The 11257-nt window shown below is 38.7% G+C and overlaps 3 protein-coding genes across 3 annotated transcripts; all 3 read left to right on the top strand.

The window, feature by feature from the left end:
• The first annotated feature begins 1879 nt into the window (after nucleotides 1-1879).
• LOC125193427 (probable mitochondrial-processing peptidase subunit beta, mitochondrial) lies at nucleotides 1880-6050 on the top strand. Its single transcript, XM_048091217.1, has 9 exons — nucleotides 1880-2626; nucleotides 3130-3294; nucleotides 3421-3558; nucleotides 3640-3791; nucleotides 3879-3987; nucleotides 4409-4507; nucleotides 4652-4717; nucleotides 5401-5508; nucleotides 5611-6050. Exons 1-9 carry the CDS (start codon nucleotides 1970-1972, stop codon nucleotides 5695-5697), a joined length of 1581 nt encoding a protein of 526 aa, XP_047947174.1. The 5' UTR covers nucleotides 1880-1969; the 3' UTR covers nucleotides 5698-6050.
• A 108-nt stretch (nucleotides 6051-6158) lies between these two features.
• On the top strand, nucleotides 6159-9001 carry LOC125193426 (4-coumarate--CoA ligase-like 1). Its single transcript, XM_048091216.1, has 6 exons — nucleotides 6159-7080; nucleotides 7169-7328; nucleotides 7452-8057; nucleotides 8122-8267; nucleotides 8421-8488; nucleotides 8566-9001. Exons 1-6 carry the CDS (start codon nucleotides 6661-6663, stop codon nucleotides 8786-8788), a joined length of 1623 nt encoding a protein of 540 aa, XP_047947173.1. The 5' UTR covers nucleotides 6159-6660; the 3' UTR covers nucleotides 8789-9001.
• Nucleotides 9002-9958: 957 nt separating this feature from the next.
• On the top strand, nucleotides 9959-10234 carry LOC125195132 (transcription factor UPBEAT1-like). Its single transcript, XM_048093327.1, has one exon. It carries the CDS (start codon nucleotides 9959-9961, stop codon nucleotides 10232-10234), a length of 276 nt encoding a protein of 91 aa, XP_047949284.1.
• The last annotated feature ends 1023 nt before the right edge of the window (nucleotides 10235-11257 follow it).

Below are 11257 nucleotides of genomic sequence, written 5' to 3' on the forward strand. Positions count from 1 at the left end.
GAATTGACTTTTGATGAATGTTAGTGTAATCTACTCGAGTGAGATTTTTATCTAATTCTAAATTTAATTAGGTTTCTTGATTTCTTCTAATTAGATCGAATCAAGTAGAGATATGCACCTATGGTTTATATATCTAGAGAATACTGCTGCTAATTGAGATTTTGTTTCGGTGAGAGTTATCTAGGGTTGTCTTCATTGTTTTAGAAGAGGTCTTAAGGTCTCATACACTTTTCATCTAATTATTTTGGATCTAGTTTTTGTGGCTAGATCCACTTATCTTTTGTGTTATTTGTCATTGGGAACATCTTGGAAATATTAGATAGATCAATCAATGGAGATCCATATCATATGAGCTAATTTAAAAATTAGATTTCAAGGAATTGAATGGAAGAAAAAGAATAGAGAAGATGTATTGAAGTGGAGGTCATATTTTAGACTTTAGATTCTCTCCAAGAAGATGAAGAATCATAGGTACACTAACCATAAAGCATACATGTACTTAACTAATCAATAGTCCAGAGTCTTTGTCCTAGCGGCATGGATCTTAGACATTATTGTTTGAGGTGTCGAGTTCAATCCCTCTTGATTTCATTTCTAATTTCCTCCTTTATATAGGAGTTAAAAAAAAAAACTAATCACTAGAATTAAACTAGCAATTTTCAATGAGCGAATTAGATAAAAATATCATTAAAGGAGATGAGTTTGATCATAAGAGTCTTTACAAAATTCAACAATCAACTAAGTATAAAGTGAGCTATTTAACAGTAGTGCTAAAACATAGGCAAATTAGAAAATCTGGATAAAAGTTAAGTCACAAATCCTGGGATAAGGCACTCGGTCGAGTGGTGTTTTGGTCGGTTGTCACTCGGCCGAGTAGAGCTCACGAGAGTCCTTTGTCGCTTCCTCACTCGGCCGAGTGGGATTATGTCCCTTCACAACTCAGTTGAGTAGAGCCCTCTGGATTGCGTCATTATTCCCAGATGTTCATGGTGCTAGTCAGTCGAGTAACACCTTCTGGCTTGCCATTTTGGCCCAAATTTTCGACATGGACTCCAATCTCTCATCCCTCATCCTTGGCCTTAATCAATCCGTGGGTCGTAGATTCAACCTGACACTTGATGTTGAACACCCGAGTTTACATCACTTCATAATCTATTGAAGAATTGTCACAACATAAGTTCTGATATACCCTCATGAACGAGCGAGTCCAAATCAAATATGATAGTATTTGCTATAAGAGGTATTAGGTTCACTAAGGCTTCAACTAAATTAGATGATGTAGCATAATTGTCGAAGATCTTAGTGATATGCTTGCTGAGTGTCTCAAAAAAAATCTTAACATGTATCAACGAGTATTTATTAAGTATGTCAACCCGACTAATTCAATCAACATTAAGCCATAATTCATAATGATAAACTCATATTTTTATCTATTTGATTGGCCGTTTAATGTGTATAATATCGAGTTTTGTAGCTCGAATCCTTAGTTTTCCACTATAACGTTTGTTAAGATAACATGTGAAAATGGATTTAATTAGAAGGCGAATGAATTACCCCTTTGATAAAAAAAAAAAATCAAAGCTAATAAAAGGGCCCGATATATGTTAATCCAAACAATGCGACTGTGTAATCAGAGTGAAGTATATCGTAAAGAAAATAATTAAAAATGTACTGGTAGTAATTTACATAATTTCATGAATGTAGTATAATTTGAGCACAACCTATATTTTGTTATTTTTGTTATTTTGTGTATTGGACTAGCTTAAGGCTTGGGCCGAATGTGAAGGAAAAGAATGAGTAAGATTCAAGTGCAACGACGTCGTTTTCGGATCTGCAAGTATGAAATGAATCGAGGCTTCGCTTTTATTACCCTGACCTTACTCTTCTCCACCACCAAACCCTAATCACATTGAATCCAAATTTCACCACCGCCACCACCGCCACCACCGCTACCGCCTCAGCCGCGGCCATGACGATCCGCCAGCTAATAAACCTCGGTCTCCGCAATCGGAGACCAATCCGCCCATTCACCGCCGCTCGATCTCACTCCACCGCCGTCGCCACATCCGCCGATGCACCCCTTCCATCTCCTCCGCCACCAACCGCCATGATCTACGACCGATTGGCGTTAGCCGTGCAGGAGAAGCTGAAAAGGCTGGAGGACCCCGACCCTCGTTTCCTCCGCTACAACTCGCCGCATCCGACGGTGGATTCTCACGATGAGATCTTATCCGCACCGCTCACGAAAGTCACAACCCTTCCTAATGGCTTGCGCATCGCAACGGAGTCGAATCTCGCCACGACCACGGCTACCGTTGGTGTTTTCATTGACGCCGGATCGAGGTTCGAGAACGAAGAGTCCAACGGAACAGCGCATTTTCTGGAGCATATGATATTCAAGGGGACGGAGAAGAGGACCGCGAGACAACTGGAGGAGGAGATTGAGAATATGGGCGGCCATTTGAATGCTTATACTTCAAGGGAGCAGACAACGTACTACGCCAAGGTGTTCGATAAGGACGTGCCCCGTGCTCTAGATATTTTGTCTGATATTCTCCAGAATTCGAAGTTTGAAGAGAACAGAATTATCAGGGAGAGAGATGTGATTCTTCGCGAGATGGAGGAGGTATTATATTGAATTTTGAGTGATCTTACTTTTTTGATCGATTACTGTTTTACATCTTCTTGTTTATGCGTGTTTGATATTGTCGAAATTGTTTTCATTTTTTATTTTGTGTTGTGTTTGTATATGCTTTAGGTGATTTTTTTGAAATTTTTGGTTGATTTATAGGGAAGTGTCTTTCTTGGTTCCATGTATACTAAAGTAAGACATTCTCTTAGGATCTTCTTTTAGACTCCAAACATGAGTAATTAAGGAGATTCATTCAAACTTTGTCCATCACTTCCTAATTAGAATGCTAGCTAAACAGTCTTAATTCAAATGGATGACTTTTTCCATGGGAACCACACTTTTAGTTCACAAAGCTGCTTCCTGCATTACTCTACAGTGAATATTTCCTCTCAAAATTTGTAAAGAAGCGCTTTATGTTGCATCCTTAATTGTTATTTTTTTCAGACCCTTTTTTACATTGACATGTTCAGTCTTTTCCTTGTCATAACTAATTGCAGGTAGAAGGACAAACCGAAGAAGTTATCTTTGATCATCTACATGCCACAGCTTTCCAGTACACTCCTCTGGGTAGGACAATACTTGGACCTGCTGAAAATGTGAGGAGAATTGGCAAAAAAGATATACAAGATTACATAGCCACTCACTACACTGCTCCAAGAACGGTAATTATTCATCACTGGGTTTTTAATCATTGAATGTGCTTGTTTGGTAGCATGTTTTTGCCTTTTCTCATATTTTTTCTTATGACTTATAATGTTGTATTTTGTCATTGTGGTTTCCATTTCTAGGTTCTTGTTGGTTCTGGTGCTGTGAAGCATGAAGAATTTGTAGAGGAAGTGAAGAAACTGTTCACAAAGTTGTCATCAAACCCAATAACAACTTCCGAGCTGGTTGCTAAAGAGCCATCAATTTTTACGGGGTCTGAGGTATGCTTTTCTTTTGTTCGAGTGGTGGTTGTGATAATTTGGGCTTTTAACTTAATTTCTGCATTTTCAAAATATATATAGGTTAGGATGCGTGATGATGACATCCCACTAGCCCAGTTCGCAGTTGCCTTTGAAGGAGCTTCTTGGACAGATCCAGATTCGATTGCTTTAATGGTTATGCAGTCGATGCTGGGCTCTTGGAATAAAAGTGCTGGTGGTGGAAAGCATATGGGGTATTTATTTGCTACACTTGATTTATATAGTTCTGCTGTGTCACTTGTGCCCCATGTTCAAAACCTTTTTCTTAATGTTGGATGCAGTTCTGAGCTTGCCCAGAGGGTCGGGATTAATGAAATAGCGGAGAGCATGATGGCTTTCAATACCAACTACAAAGACACTGGCTTGTTTGGCGTTTATGCTGTTGCTAAGGTGGGTTTGCCCCTAAAGCGCACAGTGTCTTTGACTCTCAACCTGACCTGTTGCTTGTTTCTGGTTTTAAAGATCCGTGGACCTTTTATTTTCTGTTTTCTTTACACATCATCATTTCTAGTCTGAATTTCTAGTCCCTTTTCTTGTACATTTATTTTTTTCTTTTGTTTTCTTCCTGGTAACAGTTCTGGTAGAGGAGGTTTTCCGTATAGTTTATATGTTGTCTAATAATGTACATATTTTTTGGCAATGTGATTGGCAACCATCTGTCACTTCTTTGTGCTGAACTTTTTATTGTATATAGCCTTTCTGTTTTTGCTAATTTTTTATAATTGTCCTGCATCTACGGAATTGGTCTTACATTTTGCTCTTCTGTTCTATGACTTTATAGACTGATTTTACTTTGCATTCTCTTATGCAGCCTGACTGCTTGGATGATTTGGCCTATGCCATTATGTATGAGTTAACCAAACTATGTTACCGAGTATCAGAAGCAGATGTTATTCGTGCTCGTAACCAGGTATTTGCTCAAGTCAAATGTGAAGCGAGTTGACCTTAAATTGTGGGATTACCATCTATTTAACTTTTTTCATGGAAGCCTTGTATTTCTGAGTAGTTTTTCGTAATTTGCATCTGCTATAACTCACCACATGGTCATCCGCAGTTGAAATCTTCTCTGCTGCTTCACATTGACGGAAGCAGCCCTGTTGCTGAAGATATTGGACGTCAGGTATAATTCTGAGTAGTAATCTAGTACTAGTATATAATGATTCAATAGCAAAATCTGATGAAGCATGCATTTACATTCCTGAATGGGTGCACATCTCTTTTTTTGGGGGGGTGGGTGGGGACTGAATGGCTGCACTGCAAGTGTCTTTTACTAGATTCGTAATCTTTTTCTTGTCTTCTTCGTCTCTGTTATTTTCTGACATGTTGTAGGTAACTGGTCTAATATTCTTCTTAAAGTGAAATGTTCATATTGCCAGAAAAATATCAATATTAATTCCTTGTGAGTTATCAATGCCTGTGGTAGGTAATGACGCCCCAATCTTTTGATGAGGTGCTGTCATAGCCCCTATAAGATAATAGCTACTCCACTTAGTATCTTTAGAGCTAGTCATTTGAACTCCCTGTTAGACTTCCTGTAGATCTTGATTTAAAAGGACTTTTAGCTTTTTATATTGGATTTCCCTAAGGATTAGCATATGGCTTTTGAATTATTATAAAAGGGAGAAGTGGGTGAGCTGGGGAATTAGATTTATAAATAAATACTGTGAAAGCTGATGCTTTATAAATTGTTTTAACTGATGTAAAGAGTGGGCATGTTTACTCATGGGTAAAGTTTGTTTTTAATTTTGACACTTTAGTGGCGAGCAACAGTCTTGTTCAAATTTATTGATTTCGTGTTTGCAGATGATTACTTATGGCAGGAGGATTCCTTATGCTGAACTATTTGCCAGAATAGATGCTGTAGATACCAGCACTATCAAACGTGTTGCAAACCGATTTATATTTGATAGGGTATGATGGAGTTCAGAATGCTTTATCAGCTCTGATGCCTTTAGTGTATCTACTTTTTCTCAATATCTTTTAAGTTGCTTATGTAAATGCGCTGCCTTGCAGGATGTTGCCATTAGTGCCGTAGGGCCTGTCCAGGGCCTGCCCGACTACAACTGGTTCAGGCGCAGGACCTACTGGCTCCGCTACTAGGTTCCTCGCTTCAAACTTGGCTCTTCTATGTGGTTCTCATTTTTCCATTTGCTTTGCTGTTTCCTGTATAATTTCTGGTTAGTCAAAATAATGAAGCAGTGATGAGGGGATATGTCTATTTATCTGCAAGAAAGAGCTCAGTGATATCCTTCGAGATGAAGGCACACCGAAGCATACAGTAGACTTTCTTTTATCCAGTGACCGTATTGTCTGATTTTTGGGTGGTTTAAGCTACTGTTCCTTTCATTGAGATAAGAAAAGTGTATGTGCACCCAGTTCCCTTGAAGAGATTTTTGGGTTGCATACACTAATTACATAAGATCCCACAATTAAGTGGATGAATTTTTTCATAACTATCGTTTTTTTCTGGTCGACTTGGAGGAAATATCACTGTTGCAGTTATTGATATTGAGCGTAATATAATGGGCTCTTTCGTGTATTACATGCCAATAGTAGAATTGTTCAAACTAAAATTCAGTTAGAAATCAATAATCTTCAATCAGGATTTGTTAATCAACAATGACTCAATAATTTCAATAGGATCTGTCATAATTAGGATGTCTTAACTAGGTTTTGTTATGTTTCAACTACTATAATTTAATAATTGCAACTGAGGTAGATGTACATTGCATTTGCGTAACTGGAGCGTGCCTCGTTAGTCGATACCAACACAAATATGGTTGAAATAAACGAGTAAAGATGTTTGTGACAAAAGATGTAGATGAAAGTTTGGTATGAACGGCAAACTTGTGACATCTTTCTTAATTCACCCAGACAAGATATCTTGTTTTGTAAAATAATTCTGTATTTGTCACTCAGTAATCTATAATAGTTTCTTCCCGACTAATTCTAACCTAAAAACACAAATTAATCTAACACACGAGTATGTTATGATCGACACAAAATGCATCTCCTATAAAAGCTCTAAAACTATGCCTAATCAAAAAACAGGAAAGAACTAATATGGGAACTGATGGTAAAAGCTTAGTAAATGAAGAGATCATTTTCAGAAGCAAATTTCCAGCAGTTGAAGTCCCTAAAGATGTTACCCTGCCGGAGTTTGTGCTCTCGGGCATCGAACCGTATCTGGACAATGTGGCGGTGGTGGACTCGATAACGGGAAAAGGGTACACCTACAGAGAAGTGAAGAGGAATGTTTACAGATTCTCCAAGGCCTTAAGGTCACTGGGGCTGAGGAAAGGCCGCGTGGTGGTGGTCCTCCTCCCTAACGTGGCGGAGTATGCCACCCTCGCTCTGGGCATCATGGCGGCAGGGGGAGTCTTCTCTGGCGCCAACCCCAACGGCCATGCATCGGAGATCAAGAGCCAAGTTGAGGCTGCGGATGCCAAGTTAATTGTCACTGATGGATCAACCTATCATAAGGTTTTTTATTTTATTCTCGATCAAATAGTGCTATATATATATATGATTATGATTCCATGATCAAATATATATATGTATGAAAGTGCAGGTGAAAGATTTGGGAGTGCCTGTTATAATACAAGGCGAAGATAGAATAGAGGGAACTATAAACTGCGAAGAACTGCTTGAAGCCACCGATAAGGCTAACACTCTCTTCATTCAAGAAAAACTGCTGCAGACTGATCTCTGCGCCCTTCCTTTTTCATCAGGTCAATTTTTTTGTTCTTTATTTCCGTAGAAACAAAAATATATAGATGAGACAGAATTATTATCAAGACAATGTAAGACAAAAATAAGATTTTTCAACAATTTCTCTTTTTTGATTTGGATAGGTACAACGGGGTTGTCGAAAGGCGTGATGCTGAGCCACGAGAACCTGGTGGCGAACCTGTGCTCGACACTGTTCAGCGTAGGGCCAGAGCTGATCGGGCAGGTGTCGACGCTGGGGCTGATACCCTTCTTCCACATCTACGGGCTGACCGGAATCTGCTGCGCCACCATCAAGAACAAGGGCAAGGTGGTGGTGATGCAGCGGTACGAGCTCCGTCTCTTCCTGAGCGCCCTCATCAGCCACGGCGTCACCTTCGCGCCCATCGTCCCTCCCATCATGCTCGGCCTCGTCAAGAACCCCATTGTGGACGAGTTCGACCTCACCAAGCTCGCCCTCCGCTCCGTCATGACCGCGGCAGCCCCCCTCGCCCCCGAGATCTTGAACGCATTCGAGAGGAAATTCCCAGGCGTTCAAGTTCAAGAGGCGTATGGGATGACGGAGCACAGTTGCATAACGCTGAGCCATGCAACTGTGGTTGCCAAGAGGAACTCGGTGGGATTCATCCTCCCAAATCTGGAAGTCAAGTTTGTCGATCCCAACACGGGGCATTCCCTTCCCAAGAACTCCCCGGGGGAGATTTGTGTGAGGAGCAAGTGTGTCATGAAAGGTAGAGCCTCTCTTCTCATATGTTTTTTGGTTGCTTTTCTCATAAACTGTGGTTTAATTTTCAGGGTATTATAAAAACGAGCGGGAAACAGCCATCACCATCGATAAAGACGGATGGCTCCACACCGGGGACATAGGGTATATTGATGATGATGGCGATGTTTTCCTCGTTGATCGTATCAAAGAACTAATCAAATTCAAAGGTTTCCAGGTATATACACTAGGACTCTAATCAATGCTGAACTAATATGTTTCATTATTAGTTTGTTTTTAATTCGTTAACATTTTATGTACAATATGTTTGATACTCGCGAGATGAATGGACCATAACACGAAATTTTCTAAAATGTGTTATGACATACAGGTTGCTCCTGCTGAATTAGAGGCAATACTACTAACTCACCCTTCGGTAGAAGATGCTGCAGTTGTGGGGTAATTAATGTTGCATCATACTTTTGTTTTGAATTAAAAAAAATAGTACTAATGTGCATGGGTTTAATTTGTGGCAGATTACCAGATGAAGAAGCAGGAGAAATTCCAGCAGCATGCGTAGTGATAAAAAGAGAAGCAAAAGAAAGTGAGGAAGACATAATAAAGTACGTTTCATCAAATTCAGCAACCTACAAGAGAGTTAGGATTGTGCAATTTGTTAGCGCCATACCTAAATCACCATCTGGCAAGATATTGAGGAGACTTATCAGGGAAAATATGCTCAAAGATCTGCACAATTAATTTTATACTATAAATTAATCATCATGTTACTCTTTATGTTTTACAAATAAAATAAAGACTTTTTCCTTACTTTGCTTTGGCAAATGGCATACGAGAAAACGATGATCGATCTTTATATTTGGACCAAGGTCCTTATGATTTAGCATTGTTGTACACAACTTCACAGCAACATATCATAAGAGGTAAAAGTATGGAGTACCATAATGAAGATGGATACATACATTTAGCTAGCCCATATTATTAATTTCTTTACTAATCAAATATTAATGAGAATTACAATATCACTCTTCGTAAAAATTGCAATGGGCAATATATATTCTGAATTAAATTTTTGACTACTTTTTTTAATATATTTGCAACTAGGAGTATAACACATTGTCATTTTGAATACAAATAGAGAGAAATGACGTCGTTGGGTTGGGCGGCTGGGTAGTTGGGTTATAGGACGTATGGGCTTTGGACGTGGGCCACAAATTGGGCCTCCATAGTCCAGCCAATCGACGATCGCCAAATGTGGAAGAAATCGGCCATTCAGTATATTTAATTTGTTGGGAAATGGATTCAAATGCGATTAACAAATACGTAAATAGTTAAAGATTATTAGTAATTGTTGTTGGGAGATGGGTTCAAATGAGATTTAAATACTAGGAAATCAAATTTTGACTATTGAAATCCATTCACGTGCATTAGTCATGGAAACATGTGACATGATTGAGTTGCACATCAAATGACAATAGTGGATATGTGGATTCTGTCCAGATTATTTTAAATAAGTGAATACTTATCCTGCTTTTTTTTTAGTTGTAATTTAAATTTCCTTGATTAAATGTGTTGAGAATAGAAGAAGAAGGATCGAGGAAGCATGCAGGGCAGGGAATGTGGTGTACAGTTTCAGTGTTTTAACTTTGTCACATGCTATGCTACTCCTCTCCCTAAATCCATGTGCTCTCCATGTGCTCCCTCCATGCACTTCAAATGTCTACAATGCCCTCCATAACATGTTTCCACTCCCAAGTATTTTCATAAACAAATTAAGTAACGCTACTCATGTTTGCAAAATGGTCTTTCCCCAACAGAGGGCAGTGGCATGCCCCTACTTATATCCCTTGAACTCAATTTCTCATCACCTTGCCAACCGAACAACCCCTTTCTCCGCCTCCCACCGACATAATGGCCTCAAAGCCCACGCGGAGGCAATATTCTGCCAAATCAAGCCGGAGATTGCGCAAACCTCAAGAGAGCTGCCACCGCAGTGCCTCCTCCATTTCCGACAAGCTGGAGGCCTTAAAGAGCCTCATACCCTCCGATACCGATGAGATAAAGCCCGACCAACTTTATGAAGAAACAGCCAACTACATTGTGCTTCTCAAAACTCAGGTTTTTGTTTTGCAGAAATTGATTGATTTTTCCGGATCTCAGTCGCATTCAAACCCAAATGCTGTATAGTATACTACTAGTAAAGTTGCTGTTTATTTCAACACAAAAAGAATCCGGCGATTTCTTTTTTCTTTATTTTGTCGAGAATTTTGATTTTTTTGGCCTTGTATAATGAAGTAATTACTCCTAGTTTTCATGGCAGAGATATGTACTGTAGAATATTAGTGAAACAAGATTTGTGTGATTCTTGAAATCCAGTTTGATTTTGCCCACTTCCCCCATAAACTTTGTACTATATGGTAGCTAGTAGGTAGGTCTCTCCATATTTGTTTAACCTTAAAACTTTTGTTTGTTTAAATCAAATATTAGGCTTCTTCTTCTTCTTTTGAAATGAGCTGCCAACATGCTTTTTCATCTTTTCAAGCTATGTTCGAGTAAAGAAGTAGCACTATATCTTCTTTGATCTATCCTGTTAATTTATCAATTCACTTACTAGCATTTTCCTATTTACAAGTTTATACGTATAAACTAACTACTGCTATTAATTTTATCCATTACGCTTTCACTTTTATTAAGAGCAATTATCATACTTCAAGCCTCTCAAACTTATGATTATCGAACGGTCATTTTGGAAAATACTAATCTTCACTACTTTTTAAACATCAACAAAAAATCGCATATGTAAATTAGATTAACTGGATGCCAATTACCAACTTTAATTGGTATGAACTAGAAATTAAATTAGATCGATAAAAAAGTGGATAAACTACTCGAGGTATATATGTCTTTAAGTCTAAAGGTCGAAGTAAACAAATAAGCAGTATAATTTGATTTCTTGATAGAGTGCAGTATCTCTCATTTGCATTAGTATTGTATATCAATTGTTTATAATTTATTACGAATTAATCACATGAAAGGCTCAAAGCTGTGCCCCCATATTTGAAGACAATAACTTGGGTTTTCTGAGTGTGCTGCCAGCAGGCTCCCGGACAAGCTGGAATTTGTTTTCTGATTACTATTTAAATTTTGGAATTTCATTAAAGTAGACATATAAATGTATCTTTCTGGTTGACCTATTTTGTCTCACCGTGA

Source organism: Salvia hispanica, chromosome 6 (genome assembly GCF_023119035.1).
Source record: "Salvia hispanica cultivar TCC Black 2014 chromosome 6, UniMelb_Shisp_WGS_1.0, whole genome shotgun sequence".
In the NCBI taxonomy this organism is placed as follows: Eukaryota; Viridiplantae; Streptophyta; class Magnoliopsida; order Lamiales; family Lamiaceae; genus Salvia; species Salvia hispanica.

Bases quoted from the DNA above. Each gene is read 5' to 3' on its own strand.
- LOC125195132 (XM_048093327.1), top strand. From the start codon at position 9,959: ATGGCCTCAAAGCCCACGCGGAGGCAATATTCTGCCAAATCAAGCCGG.
- LOC125193427 (XM_048091217.1), top strand. From the start codon at position 1,970: ATGACGATCCGCCAGCTAATAAACCTCGGTCTCCGCAATCGGAGACCA. The intron at 3,559-3,639 runs GTATGCTTTTCT...AAATATATATAG, and splicing joins CAATTTTTACGGGGTCTGAG to GTTAGGATGCGTGATGATGA. The intron at 3,988-4,408 runs GTGGGTTTGCCC...TCTCTTATGCAG, and splicing joins GCGTTTATGCTGTTGCTAAG to CCTGACTGCTTGGATGATTT.
- LOC125193426 (XM_048091216.1), top strand. From the start codon at position 6,661: ATGGGAACTGATGGTAAAAGCTTAGTAAATGAAGAGATCATTTTCAGA. The intron at 7,081-7,168 runs GTTTTTTATTTT...ATGAAAGTGCAG, and splicing joins ATGGATCAACCTATCATAAG to GTGAAAGATTTGGGAGTGCC. The intron at 8,268-8,420 runs GTATATACACTA...TATGACATACAG, and splicing joins TCAAATTCAAAGGTTTCCAG to GTTGCTCCTGCTGAATTAGA.